The 14,446-nt window shown below is 53.4% G+C and overlaps 1 protein-coding gene across 3 annotated transcripts; it reads left to right on the forward strand.

Moving 5' to 3' along the window:
* Positions 1–673: 673 nt before the first annotated feature.
* CX3CL1 (C-X3-C motif chemokine ligand 1) lies at positions 674–13,304 on the forward strand. Of its 3 annotated transcripts, none has more exons than XM_054455000.2 (3): positions 674–843; positions 7,863–7,983; positions 10,288–13,304. In XM_054455000.2, the coding sequence occupies exons 1-3, from the start codon at positions 774–776 to the stop codon at positions 11,288–11,290; spliced, it is 1,194 nt and encodes a 397-aa protein (XP_054310975.1). In that variant the 5' UTR covers positions 674–773; the 3' UTR covers positions 11,291–13,304. The 3 variants fall into 3 exon arrangements, with proteins under 3 accessions (XP_054310975.1, XP_054310974.1, XP_054310976.1); XM_054454999.2 differs by having other exon boundaries at positions 680–843; positions 7,845–7,983; XM_054455001.2 differs by lacking the exon at positions 7,863–7,983 and having other exon boundaries at positions 781–843.
* Positions 13,305–14,446: the final 1,142 nt, after the last annotated feature.

Raw genomic sequence — 14,446 nt, forward strand, 5'->3', positions numbered from 1 at the left:
TGGGTCCTGAGCTGTCCACATTCTGCTCATCATGGTGGTGGGAGGGGGGTTCTCCACTCTGATGCTGTGGATAACCTGGGGTGGATCCGGGCCTCAGTTTCCCCATCTATCCATATGAAGTTGGACTCAATCCTTCTTTCAGCAGACCCTGCACCAAGTCCCTGCTGACTTCAGGCTCCCTGCTGGGCTCTGGAGACGCATAGATCAACAAGGTCCTCCAGGAGCTTGGGATTCTAAGAGGGGAAATTTAGGGGTCCATCCTGATGTGGGCGAGGCATTCCCTGGATCAAAGAAGAGTTTGTCAGACCCAGGATGGAGGGGCCTTGAGTCCCTCCCGGCCCCTTGGCGCCCCGCTCTCTATTCCGTGGCCTGCTGGCCTTTTGTGTGTTGCCCACTTAGGAGAAAGGGCCCCAGGCCAGATCCTAGGGCATGTTCCCAGCTCATGGCAGGAGAGGAGGCCTTTGTACCCAGGCAGACCCGGTCCAGCCTCCTGGGGAAGGTCCCAGTATGACGAGCCTAGGATGGTGAGAAGCCCAGGGACACAAAGCCGGCTTGGTTCCTTGGCAACATCCTGAGGAATCCAGCGGCTGCACACTGGCTCCCTTCCTCTCCCCTCCCACCCTCCTGCCTGCGGGGGCTGGAGGCGGAGGCAGCCAGCCCCATTATAAAAAGCCACAGAGCTCTGGCGGGCGGCAAGGGGACAGCACTGAGCTCTGCCGCCTGGCTCTAGCCGCCTGCCTGGCCCCCGCCGGGACTCTTGCCCACCCTCAGCCATGGCTCCGATATCTCTCTCGTGGCTGCTCCGCTTGGCCACCCTCTGCCATCTGACCGTCCTGCTGGCCGGTAAGTGGGGCCTGGACTTGGGCACGAACAGGGTAGGGAGCCCTCAGCCCCTTGTCTATCCCTCAAGCCTGACATCAGGGGCCCCAGACCCTGCCTGGGTAAAGCTCAAGGCCGGTGGCAGCCCCTTCCCCAGGGATGTGCGGGAGGGGGCTGGGCGCCTCCCTTCCCCCAGATGCAGCGCTGGACAGATTTCCAGTTGCCAGCGACTGCCCTGCCTGGCCCAGCGAGCAAAGTGGCTGTGCCTGGAAGCATGGAGAGGTAGTGTGGGTGGCATAAGGGAGCCAGGTGTGGGTGTGCCAGGAGGGTGGGGGTGGAGGGAGCCTGCAGAAGCTCCTGCTGGGCACTGGGGTGGGAGGCCCTGGCTGACAGTGGCTGGCTCTTTCCATCAAACGTTAATGTGTAACCTGCAGCCCTGGCCCTGGGCCAGGCCACAGTTGGGACTTTCTCCTGTCCTGTTTTCAAAGCCCCCAGGATTAGGGGGCCCAGGACCAGTGAAGGTCAAGGTCACTGCAGCTCATGGTTGGGGTTTGCCACTGCTGTGCTATTCTATAGCCCCAGTTGCTCTGCCTGTGTCTACCCATCATGCTGTCTTCCTCCTCCAAGCACAGTATAGAAAATGCTTTTGCCTCTAGTCACTCGCTTACTGAAGCCCAGGACCTGGTAGGGGTACATAATTAACCATCCTACCTGATATGGATAAGATGGAGGCCCAGAGAGGTTTAGAAACTGGCCTGATGATGCACAGCCAGTAAGTAGGGCAGGAGAGGGTAAGACTCATGGGACTGAATGCAGGAGAGAGCACAGATGCACATTCACCACCTCTGTGGGCCACATCACCTCCATGAACCGCTAGCCAGCCCCCTCCTCAGGGAGTGCCCCCACCATCTGGCAGGGTGACATTCAGAGAAGGTGGGCACACAGCAAGTCTGGGAGAATGAGAAGTAGTGCCCAGCATCCAGATATTTCCATGGAGCAAACTCACCCTGGGGCAGGCAGCAGGTGTGTGGGTGGATGGGCACGTGAGGGTGGTGGAGGTGAATTCCTGCTGGCTTCCTGCTTTCTGGGCTTGGGCCCTGAAGCCTGAGGTGTCTGGGGACAGTGAGATCTGGAAAGTGGGGAGTCAGATGGCGGCTGCTTTGCCACAGTCTTGCTGTGTGACCCTGAGCAGGGTCTTGCCTCCTCTGGTCCCAGTTGCTGCATCTTTAAATATAGCTATTACCTCTCCGGTGGATTGGGGGAGGGTGACAAGGTTCCAATGCCTATGGGGGTGTTTTGAAGAGGGCGGAGGAGGAGGATTACTTTTACTAAGCTGAGAGGGGGAAGGGTCCTAGGCTAGGATGGAAAGGGGACCCTAGGGGACCCTGGGTGCTCAAACTACCAGCCTGAGACTTTAGAACCAGGCTTCTGCCCTCATCTTGGTCATTGGCTTTACTGGAAGATCCTGGGCATTACTGGAACCTTTCTCAGCCTCAGTTTCTCCTCCTGTAAAACTGGGCATTTGACCAGGCTCACCTTGGAAGTCCTCTCCCGCGCTGACATGTATGGCTCTGAGAGGCCCTTGGGAGCCCCTATAGGACAAGGGGGTGGTTTGGAAGCCAGAGAGACCCCGAGAGGAGGCTGGGGGGTTCGTAGCTGCTGCCCTGACTAGTGTGGGGCAGCTGCGTCAGTCCCCAAATGTGGGTTTGTGGGGCTGTGTCAGGCAGGAGGCTTCCGTGCTTTATATAACAAACCTGCAGCTACGAGTCAGTGCAGAGCATTGCACCCCCCACTCCAAGAGCTGACGCATTCACTCCCACTCAAGTCCTGGCAAGAAAGAGAAAAAAACGAATCTGTTTTAAGCTCCTATAGCCTACCCGCCTCATTAGCAGTGGGGGTGGATGGGGAGGGTATGGGAGGATAAATTCAAGAGTGTCAGATCCAGGCCCCTGTCGAATTTAAATAAAAATTCCTCCATTTTTCTGTTGGTTAAGGTATTATGTCACAAAGCGCTTCCTTAGGCATTTTGTCCATTCATTAAACAAATAGTTATTGGACACCTACTGTGTGACAAGCCTGGTTCTAGGTACTGGGGCGGCATCAATAAATAAAACAGCCAAGGACCTCAGCCCTCGGGGTGCTGTAATTCAACTGCAGAGGACAGATAATACACAAAGTAAATCAGTAAACAATGTGGTCTGTTGGAAGGAGAAAAGGCACTGTGATCAAAAAATAGAGAGGGGTGGCTGGGCGCAGGGGCTCATGCCTGTAATCCCAGCATGTTGGGAGGCCAAGGCAGGCAGATCACCTGAGGTCAGGAGTTCAAGACCAGCCTGGCTAACATCGTGAAACTCTGTCTCTACTAAAAATACAAAATTAGCTGGGCGTGGTGGTGCATGCCTGTAGTCCCAGCTACTTGGGAGGCTGAGGCAAGAGAATCGCTTGAACCTGGGAGGCAGAGGGTTGGAGTGAGCCGAGATCATGCCACTGCACTCCAGCCTGGGTGACAGAGCGAGACTCCATTTCAAAAAAAAAAAAAAAAAAAAAGAAACGAAAAGAAAAAGAAAAATAGAGAGGGGAGAAGAGAGGTGTTGACATTTTAAATAGGGGTTAGGGAACACTGAGTAGGTGGCTTTGCACAGTTTGGAGGGGGGTGAGGGAGGGAGCCATGTGGTTATCTCTAGAGCAATGGTCCTCAGTGAGTAATTTTGCTCTCCTATGGGCCATTTGGCAATTTCTAGAGACATTTTTTACTTGTTACAAATGTCCCAATATTTTTGGTTCAGTTGAGCTACTTGCCTCTAGTGTGTAGAGGCCAGAGATGCTGCTAAACCTCCTACAGTGCCCGGGACAGCCCCCAAAACAAAGAATTGTCTGGTCCAAAATGTCAGTAGTGTCACTGTTGAGAAACGTTGCCCTGAGGGAAAAATGCTTATTCTCACAACCACACTGTGCAGCAGGTATTGTCACGTCCATTTTACAAGTAAGGAAACTGAGGCTCAGAGAGTCCGAGTGACTTGCTCAGGACACACAGCTGGGCAATGGCTCAAGCCCTCTCTTTATCACCTCATCCAGCAACCTAGGACATTTCCTGAGTCTCCTTCTAAGACCCTGGAAGACTCTGAGAAGTCCTTGAGGTCCAACCTAAAGGAGAATTCCTCCAAGAAGCCTCCCCTGATCGTTTGAAGTTGGAAGTGGTCTCTCCCTCATGTAAACCCCAGTATGTTTGTGGTATGTTCTGGAACACTGTGTTTCTACCTGGCATCTAGGGTAGCCTAGAACAGTGGGGTGTTTAGGGGCTGGGTAGAAAACTAGCTCTGCCACCACGCAGCTGTGTGGTACTAGGCACATTTAACCTCTCTTATTTCCAGCTTCTGCATCTGTAAAGTGGGGATAATAATACTCCCTTTGCAGGGATGTTGGGAATTAAAGAGAGCAGATGTGTACATGCTGGACACAGGGTCCGATACACAGTAGGTGCTCAATTAAAAAAAATAAAATAAAAGCTCCGATACTTTGTGTGCCTGTTTTACCTGTCCATCAGGCTGGGAGCCTTCTGAGGCCAGAGGCATTCCTTGTTCATCTCACTGTACCTCACAGCACCCAGCACAGGGCCTGGCAAGAGGAACCAGCATTTGTTGGTTGACTGAATAAACAGAGTGATCTGATGGCATTTATTGGGATGGAAGCACTCTCTCCAAACTCAGCACCAGTGCCTATGGGAGAAAGAGCTCAAGGTTAAGGATAAGAGGGCCTGAGATTTTTGTATATACTCAAAAGTAATTCTAGCCAGTGTTGGCTGAATCAGGAAGTGGATGGATGGATGGATGGATGGATGGATGGATGGATGGATGGATGGATGGATGGAGAGATGGATGAATGGATGAATGGATGGATGGATAGATGGATGGATGGATGGATGGATGGATGGATGGATGGATGGATGAAGGGATGGGGAGGGGATGATGAGGGATGGATGAGTGGGTGAGATAAAAGCGGGTGGAAGATTGACACGTGGTAGGTAGGGGAGAGGGAGTGGGTAGATGGATGAATGGAGATGAATAGGGGTTGGGCAGGAGGTGGCAGGTGGGTGAGGAATGGGTAGAAGATTGATAAGAGTGGGTGGACGGGTGGATGGATAGGTAGATAGATGCATTAAAGAGAGATAAGTAAATTGAGACTAATTTCATTCAATGAATATTGATTGAGTATCCACCTTGTGCTTGATGCTGGGAAACTGTGATACCAAGATAGACGAGGTCCCTGCCTTCCTGACATTCCTATGACAGATAATATATGACTGGCTGGATGAGGCATGTCTCCATTTACAGAAAGGAAAACTTCAGCTCTGAGAAGGGACAGGCTCCCCAGGTTAGTTAAACAATCTTCCTGGCAGAACCAAGAACTGAGCTGGGCCAGGACCATTCAGGGACCGTGGCAGAGGGTGGGGACTTTGGAGACAGGATGACTCTGTGGCTCTTTAAAGCCCTGGAAGTGGGCAATGGTTTTCCCCATCTTGGATTTGGGGCGCACAGAATGGACCTTCTTTCCTATCCATTGGGCAGCCTCCCTTGCCTCCTCCTGTCTCTGGTCACTCAGAGGCACCATATTTTCTGGGGCTTCCCAAAGAAGACACCTGCAGGCCATTTTAGGGGACTGCCACCTGGCTCCACTCAATAGGGCCTGGGGAGGCTGCAGGTGAGTCAGTCTGAGGTCCCATTGCAGAAGGAGGGTGGCCAGCCCACACAGTGACTTTTATATCCTGGTTACTCAGAGAGAAAGGACAGCCTGTGACCTGGGGAGCCCCTCCTGCACACAGCCCCCAACCCCCTGAGGCTACTAGTGCTGCTCCTTGATGACTCAACCCAGACCTGCCGGCCCTAAACCACCTTCCCACAAAGCAGGGTGGGCCAAAGCTAAGGGGGAGCGATGGAGAGAGGAAGCAGCAGACTCTACAAAGTCTCTGTGTGTGCACACGCGTGCATGCACCTGTATTTGGGAAAGTGGAGTATGTTTGCATGGCCACATATATGTAAATATTTCTGTATGAGCAGTTCGTGTTCTGGTGGAGCCCAGGGATGCCCTGGGAGTTTCCCAGGCTCTGGAGGACTAGATAAGATCAGCTTGCTCTCTTGTCTGCCCTGGCCTCCAGATGTTTGCAAAACCCTCTGGGGTCTTGCTTTTGCTGCACATAACCTTGACCTAGATCTGAAACTCAAGCTCTTCCTTGTTTTTTATACTCATCCTCCTTGAGCTCACGCTGAGCAGAAAAAAAATTTGCTGGAGATTATAGGGGAAGAGAAAAGGTGGAAATGCAATGTAAACAACTTCAAATGTTTATATCAAATAGTTGGGTTTATTTGTCCTGTCCCCGGGTTTCTCTCTGATTCCACATGACACTCAGCTACTGCCTGCCCCTTCCGCCCCACTCTGCCCCCACCCTATTCATACTGTCCATCTCCAACCCTCCTCCTTACTCTTCTTGCTCCAAGAATTTCAAATGCCTCTTCCCTCTTAGGTAGGATGACTCAGTACCTTTCAGCAACTGCTCTCAGGCTCATTCTGGCTCTTAGCAGCAGAACAAAGGATCATCTATTCAGCAGATCCCACCTTCCTTAGAAAGCAGTTGTACTTATATATTTTTTTAAAAGTTTATTGCTGGGCATGGTGGCTTGCATCTGTAATCCCAGCTATTCTGAAGGTTGAAGTGGGAGAATCGCTGGAGGTCGGGGTTCAAGACCAGCCTGGGCAACATAGCAAGACTCTGTCTCTTAAAAAAATTAGCCAGGCATGGTAGCATGCACCAGTAGTCCCAGCTACTTGGGAGGCTGAGGCAAGAGATCTCTTTTTTTTTTTTTTTTTTTTGAGACTGAGTCTTGTTCTGTCACCCAGGCTTTAGTGCAGTGGTACGATCTCGGCTCACTGCAACCTCTGCCTCCTGGATTCAAGCAATTCTCCTGTCTCAGCTTCCCAAGTAGCTGGGATTAAAGGTGCAAACCATCATGCCAGGCTAATTTTTGTATTTGTAGTAGAGACAAGGTTTCACCATATTGATCAGGCTGGTCTCAAACTCCTGACCTCAGGTGATCTATCTGCCTCGGCCTCCCAAAGTGCTGGGATTACAAGTGTGAGCCACCACACCCGGCCATGAGGATCTCTTGAGCCCAGGATTTTGAGGTTGCAGTGAGCTAGGATTATACCACTGCACTCTAGCCTGGGTAACAGAACAAGACCCTATCTCTTAAAACAAAAAAAAAAAAAAAAAAAGGCAGCAGGAAGAAATAAGGCAGAGGTGAGGGGATAGGCAAGGCCACAGGCCTGGTGGGGACTAGAGCCGGCCTGGTAGGAGAACCTGTTCCATCACTTGCTGGCTGTGTGACCTTAGCAGGTCCCTGTCACTCTCAGATTCATCCCCCCTGCTGCACAATGGACCACTTAATTTTAAAAATTAACCCAGGCATGGTGGCTCATGCCTGCAATCCCAGCACTTTGGGAGGCCAAGGAGGGCAGATCACCTGAGGTCAGAAGTTTGAGACCAGCCTGACCAACATGGAGAAACCCCGTCTCTACTAAAAATACAAAATTAATCAGGCGTCATGGCACATGCCTGTAATCCTAGCTACTCAGAAGGCTGAGGCAGGAGAATCGCTTGAACTCGGGAGGTGGAGGTTGCGGTGAGCTGAGATCATGCCATTGCACTCCAGCCTAGGCAACAAGAGCAAAAGTCTGTCTCAAAAAAAAAAAAAAAATTGAACTCTTAATATGTGCCAGGCAAAAAGAACTCTATAAATAAGAATTCACATTTCTTATTCTTACAACAAGACTATGAGGTAGATATTATTTTTGTTCCTATTTTACAGGTGGAGAAACTGAGGCATAGAGAAGTTTGGCGGGGGAGGGAGGCTGATTCAAAGGCCTTGAAGGTCAGGGCGTACAGGGGATCAGCTTTGGCTTGGGTGGTGTGGCCGGGACAATCTGGCACGGGGTTGAGAAGCCAGATGCCCACAGACATCCCTGCTGACCAGGAACCTCTTTGGACTCAGGACAGCACCACGGTGTGACGAAATGCAACATCACGTGCAGCAAGATGACATCAAAGATACCTGTAGCTTTGCTCATCCACTATCAACAGAACAAGGCATCGTGCGGCAAACGCGCAATCGTGTAGGTACTGCCCTCGAGGCCTCTGAAATCCCCTTCGGGCCCTTGGAATATTCCCAGACCTCTGAGAATCTATGTCCACACCTCCGCTCCCATACCTGGGCTCCCAGGCAAAGACCTCAGCACACGCTTCTCTTGCCCCGGCCTGCAGGCCACCTCACTGACCTTAATTTCTGTGCTACATGGCTAAGGTGGAGAGTGGCTTCCTGAATGGCCCAGTGTAGCTGGGTGGCAGCCACCCTGGCTTGTGGCCTGGAGCAGCCATGAAGGGTGGTAATTCCTCCTGGGCTGAAGCACATGTTACCCACACTCGAACCCACTATATTTCATGGGGCGGTGTGAGTAGGCATAAAGCATGACGGTCTTACTTAAAATGCAGGTTCCAGACTCTAACAGACCTGATGCAAATCCTGCCTTCCCTCTTACTGGCTGGGTGGCCCTGCTTCCATTGCTTACTTTTTGCACCTTGGTTTCCTGGTCTGTAAAATGGGTAGCTAGGACAGGATGTAACTAAAGTGCTTGGCAAGGGTGCGGGTGGCTAATGCCTGTAATACCAGCAGTTTTGAAGGCTGAGGCTGGTGGATCACTTGAGGCCAGGAGTTCAAGACCAGGCTGGCCAACATGGTGAAACCCCCTCTCTACTAAAAATACAAAAACTAACCGGGCATGGTGGTGGGCGCCTGTAATCCCAGCTACTCGGGAGGTTGAGGCAGGAGAATCGCCTGAACCCAGGAGGTGGAGGTTGCAGTGAGCCAAGATGGCACCACTGCACTCTGGCCTGGGCAACATTGTGAGACTCCATCTCAAAAAAAAAAAAGAAAAAAAAGAAAAGAAAAAAAGAAAAAGACAAAGAAAAATAAATAAAGTGCCTGGCAGGGTGCTGTCAGTAGGAGCTGCAGAGATCACTATCTCCATTTGACAGACAGGAAACAGGGCCATTTTGAGACTTTGGGGAGGGATTGAGCCATTGTCCCCCTGGCTGTTGAGGACCCTGGCCATCTTGGTCACTTGCTCCTCCTGGGGGCTCTCTTGGGTCCTGTCTAACCAGCCAGCCCTGAGACCTTTCCCCAGGACTGACTTTTGGGACCTAAAGCAGCCTCAGCCAGACCTAGGGGCCAGGCAGCAGGAAATGGCCAATGGCCCTTTGCTTTCTAGGCTCAGCTAAAGGAAGTCTGGCACTTCCTCTCCTCAATTATGCAGTTTCTAAGGTGGGCAAGGTACTGAGCGTGCTCCTGCCGGACCTCTTTGCTGATCGGTCAAGGCTTACTTCCCCAAGACACCCCCAAGTATTTTTTGTTTTCTAGATGAAGGGGAAGAAGGAAGTGGGGGAGGGGATCACTGTGCCCAGGGGGCCCGCAGGGTCATACTTGCTTCCTGGACTTCTCTGGCTTCCCAGCATCCTGGAGCCAGGTGCCTTTACTTCACCTCTCTGAGCCTTGGTTTCCTCATGTGTAAAACGGGGATGAGCCTGGTAGCCATCTTGTGGAATGGATGTAAGGTTTAAACATGGGCAAAATGCCAAGCACAGGCCGTGGCATGGAGCCAGGGCCTCTGTCAGCTCTGAGCTGTGGGCTTGGTGGTGAACCAGCCACACAGGGCTTCAGAGGAAGTTCAAGATTTGGAGGGCACTCGGGATCCCAATGAGGCCGCCACATATTTGGCTCTAGCCCCTTCTGTCCGTGAACACACATCAGGCGGGGAGGAGAGGGGCCCTGAGCACAGCCTGTAGCTGTGAAACTGAAGGAGAGGAGCAACAAGACTCACAAAGTCTCATAAGGCCTGTTCTAGAGTAAGGAGGCCCCATACAGAGCTCATCTGAGGTCCCCTCCCCAGCAGAAGACTCAAAGCCCACAGCCCCCTGCCTTAATTGTAACAATATTATCGACATTGTTATTATTTTCAGCTATTACTGATCTACTCGGAGCCGGGTGCTTCACATAATTTACCTTTTTTTACAGTAACACAGAAGTAGGATGATCAACTCGTCCCTGTTTGCCTGGGGACTTCCCCAGTTTTAAAATGGAAAGTCCCTCATCCTGAGCACCCCCTCCATCCCAATTTTTCTGGGACGGCTGGTCACCCTACAGATGGGAGGCTTTCCTATTTCCATTACTCGGGTGAGGACCTGGGAGCTCAGGAGGGCAGGTTGCCCCAGCTGGTCAGTTGCCTCACAGCCGCTAAGTGGGAGGGCAGGGTTTCCAGCCGGGTGTGTTCACCTGCAGAGTATTGGTGCTGTGCCCCCACACCACGCTGGCCCGGGTTTCTGGTATCTGGGCATCACCGGATCCCTGTCTTCCTCCCTTGTAGCTTGGAGACGAGACAGCACAGGCTGTTCTGTGCCGACCCGAAGGAGCAATGGGTCAAGGACGCGATGCAGCATCTGGACCGCCAGGCTGCTGCTCTAACTCGAAATGGCGGCACCTTCGAGAAGCAGATCGGCGAGGTGAAGCCCAGGACCACCCCTGCCGCCGGGGGAATGGACGAGTCTGTGGTCCTGGAGCCCGAAGCCACAGGCGAAAGCAGTAGCCTGGAGCCGACTCCTTCTTCCCAGGAGGCACAGAGGGCCCTGGGGACCTCCCCAGAGCTGCCGATGGGCGTGACTGGTTCCTCAGGGACCGGGCTCGCCCCGACGCCAAAGGCTCAGGATGGAGGGCCTGTGGGCACCGAGCTTTTCCGAGTGCCTCCCGTCTCCACTGCCGCCACGTGGCAGAGTTCTGCTCCCCACCAACCTGGGCCCGGCCTCTGGGCTGAGGGAAAGACCTCTGAGGCCCCGTCCACCCAGGGCCCCTCCACCCAGGCCTCCACTACGTCCTCCCCAGCCCCAGAGGAGAACACTCCGTCTGAAGGCCAGCGTGTGTGGGGTCAGGGACAGAGCCCCAGGCCAGAAAACTCTCTGGAGCGGGAGGAGATGGGTCCCGTGCCAGCGCACACGGATGCCTTCCAGGACTGGGGGCCTGGCAGCATGGCCCACGTCTCTGTGATCCCTGTCTCCTCAGAAGGGACTCCCAGCAGGGAGCCAGTGGCTTCAGGCAGCTGGACCCCTAAGGCTGAGGAACCCATCCATGCCACCATGGATCCCCAGAGGCTGGGCGTCCTTATCACTCCCGTCCCTGACGCCCAGGCTGCCACCCGAAGGCAGGCGGTGGGGCTGCTGGCCTTCCTTGGCCTCCTCTTCTGCCTGGGGGTGGCCATGTTCACATACCAGAGCCTCCAGGGCTGCCCTCGAAAGATGGCGGGAGAGATGGTGGAGGGCCTTCGCTACATCCCCCGGAGCTGTGGTAGTAATTCGTATGTCCTGGTGCCCGTGTGAACTCCTCCGGCCTGTGTCTAGTTGTTTGATTCAGACAGCTGCCTGGGATTCCTCATCCTCATACCCACCCCCACCCAAGGGCCTGGCCTGAGCTGGGATGATTGGAGCGGGGAGGTGGGATCCTCCAGGTGCACAAGCTCCAAGCTCCCAGGCACTCCCCAGGAGGCCAGCCTTGACAATTCTCCACCTGCCAGGGACAGAGGGGGTGGCCTCCCAACTCACCCCAGCCCCAAAACTTTCCTCTGCTGCTGGCTGGTTAGAGGTTTCCTTTGACGCCATCCCAGCCCCAGTGAACAATTATTTATTAAATGCCCAGCCCCCTCTGACTCATGCTGCCCTGTGAGTACTACAGTCCTCCCATCTCACACATGAGCATCAGGCCAGGCCCTCTGCCCACTCCCCGCAACCTCATTGTGTCCTTTGGTCCTGCGGCAGTTGCCAGTCACCCCGGCCACCTGCGGTGCTATCTCCCCCAGCCCCGTCCTCTGTACAGAGCCCACGCCCCCACTGGGACATGTCTTTTCTTGCATGAGGCTAGTGTGGTGTTTCCTGGCACTGCTTCCAGTGAGGCTCTGCCCTTGGTTAGGCATTGTGGGAAGGGGAGATAAGGGTATCTGGTGGCTTTCCTCTTTGGTCTACACTGTGCTGAGTCTGAAGGCTGGGTTCTGATCCTAGTTCCACCATCAACCCACCAACACACTCCCATCTGTGAAAGGAAAGAGGGAGGTAAGAAATACCTGTCCCCCTGACATCACTCACTGACCTGAGGCCCTTCTCTCCAGCCCCTGGATGCAGCCTCACAGTCCTTATCAGCAGAGCACCTTAGACAGTCCCTGCCAATGGACTAACTTGTCTTTGGACCCCGAGGCCCAGAGGGCCTGCGAGGGAGTGAGTTGATAGCACAGATCCTGCCCTGTGGGCTCCCAAATGGAAGTGGGCAGAGCAGAGACAATCCCTGAAGGCCCCACCCAGGCTTAGCCACTGAGACAGCCCGAGCTCTGCCTCCCATCACCCCCTAAGAGGGAGGAGGGAGGGCTCCAGACACATGTCTAAGAAGCCCAGGAAAGGCTCCAGGAGCAGCCACACTCCTGACGCTTCTTCAGAGACTCCTGCAGGCAGACAGGCCACAAGACCCCTGTGGTCCCACCCCACACGCGCTAGATTCTTTCCTGAGGCTGGGTTCCCTTCCCACCTCTCTCACTCCTTGAAAACACTGTTCTCTGCCCTCCAAGACCTTCTCCTTCATCTTTGTCCCCACCGCAGACAGGACCAGGGATTTCCATGATGTTTTCCATGAGTCCCCTTTTTGTTTCTGAAAGGGACACTACCCGGGAAGGGGGCTGGGACATGGGAAAGGGGAAGTTGTAGGCATAAAGTCAGGGGTTCCCTTTTTTGGCTGCTGAAGGCTCTAGCATGCCTGGATGGGGCCGCACCGGCTGGCCTGGCCCCTCAGGGTCCCTGGTGGCAGCTCACCTCTCCCTTGGATTGTCCCCGACCCTTGCCCTCTACCTGAGGAGCCTCTTATGGGCTGGGTTCTACCCAGGTGCTAGGAACACTCCTTCACAGATGGGTGCTTGGAGGAAGGGAACCCAGCTCTGGTCCATAGAGAGCAAGACGCTGTGCCGCCCTGCCCACCCGGCCTCTGCACTCCCCTGCTGGGCGTGGCGCAGTATATTCAGGAAGCTCAGGGCCTGGCTCAGGTGGGGTCACTCTGGCAGCTCAGAGAGAGTGGGAGTGGGTCCAATGCACTTTGTTCTGGCTCTTCCAGGCTGGGAGAGCCTTCCAGGGGTGGGACTCCCTGTGATGGGGCCCTGCCTCCTTTGTGAGGAAGCTGCTGGGACCAGCTGGTCTCCCTTCCATGGACTTTGTTATTTTCTCCAAGCAGGACATGGACAAGGATGATCTAGGAAGACTTTGGAAAGAGTAGGAAGACTTTGGAAAGACTTTTCCAACCCTCATCACCAATGTCTGTGCCATTTTGTATTTTACTAATAAAATTTAAAAGTCTTGTGAATCAATACGGGTGATTTCTCTGGGGACAAGTCCAGCAACCAGGGCTTCAGAGGGGAAGGAGTGGGGCAGGGGTGGGGGGCTGGGGGCAAGACCCCTTTCAGCCCTGGAGACCCCTATCTCCAGTTCACCTGGGGCAGAAGAGCAGACATTTTTACAGTCAGCAAGAGAAGAAGCACCAGGGATTGGAGTGAGGAGTGCCGAGCCCTCAGCCCAGCTCTGTTCTGCCCGGCTGTGTGATGTTGGGCCAGGGCCCTCAACTCTCTGGGTGTTATAAATGTGAGGCCTCTCCTAGTCTGGCAGGACTCAGAATCCCTCATGAAGCCCTACCCTATGCCTGCTGAACTACCATCCCAGGGGCCCTGGGACCACTCTCAGTGAACTGGTGCCCCATGGGAGGAAACTGGCCCCTAGATTCCTCTTTGCAGCCTTCCTGGTTCAGATGAAGATCAAAGAGGGATTACTTCTTAAGGGACTTGGGAGTTCATAGATGTGCCCCAAGTGTGAGCCTTGTGGTGGCCCCTAAGCTCTTCAGTGTTCTGGGAGACTTCATAAGAGCTGCTGTGTACAGTTGTGCAGGTTGGAAACTGCACAAGGCTGCCACAGACCAAGTCCAGCCTACTGGTATCCAATATTTCATGAATGTTAGGATGCATCCTTTTCACACTGTGACGTGTGGAATTGAGACTCATTTTGTAATCAATGGCTTGCCACAGCTTAATTGGCAGACTTTTTTTCTTTATTAGTAATTTGTTAAATATCGGAACATCTTACCATCAGTCGGATCTTAGATTCAATGTCTACATGAATGGTGTTTTTTAGTAGGCAGGTCCAGGCAGCAGCTGCCATTTGAGATAGAGCAGGCTTGGGTCAGCAATCCTGTTTCCTACCATCTCCTCCACCTCCTGGATCTCCTGGACCTTGTGGCCACATCAGTTACCATTTATCATTGCTTTTCTCTTGTTTTTCTTATAGTGAGGATATTTTTCTCTAAGCCAAGTCTCCATCAAAAGTAGGTCAAGGGCCGGTGCGGTGCCTCATGCCTATAATCCCAGCACTTTGAGAGGCCGAGGTGAGTAGAGCACTTGAAGTCAGGAGTTCGAGACCAGCCTGGCCAACATGGTGAAACCCTGTCTCTACTAAAAC

This window comes from Pongo pygmaeus, chromosome 18, assembly GCF_028885625.2.
Source record: "Pongo pygmaeus isolate AG05252 chromosome 18, NHGRI_mPonPyg2-v2.0_pri, whole genome shotgun sequence".
Classification (NCBI taxonomy): Eukaryota; Metazoa; Chordata; class Mammalia; order Primates; family Hominidae; genus Pongo; species Pongo pygmaeus.

Excerpts from the sequence above, each read along its gene's own strand:
- CX3CL1 (XM_054454999.2), top strand. The coding sequence starts at position 774 with ATGGCTCCGATATCTCTCTCGTGGCTGCTCCGCTTGGCCACCCTCTGC. Across the intron at positions 844-7,844 it reads TCTGACCGTCCTGCTGGCCG|GAACCTCTTTGGACTCAGGA; the intron begins GTAAGTGGGGCC and ends CCTGCTGACCAG. Across the intron at positions 7,984-10,287 it reads TGCGGCAAACGCGCAATCGT|CTTGGAGACGAGACAGCACA; the intron begins GTAGGTACTGCC and ends CCTCCCTTGTAG.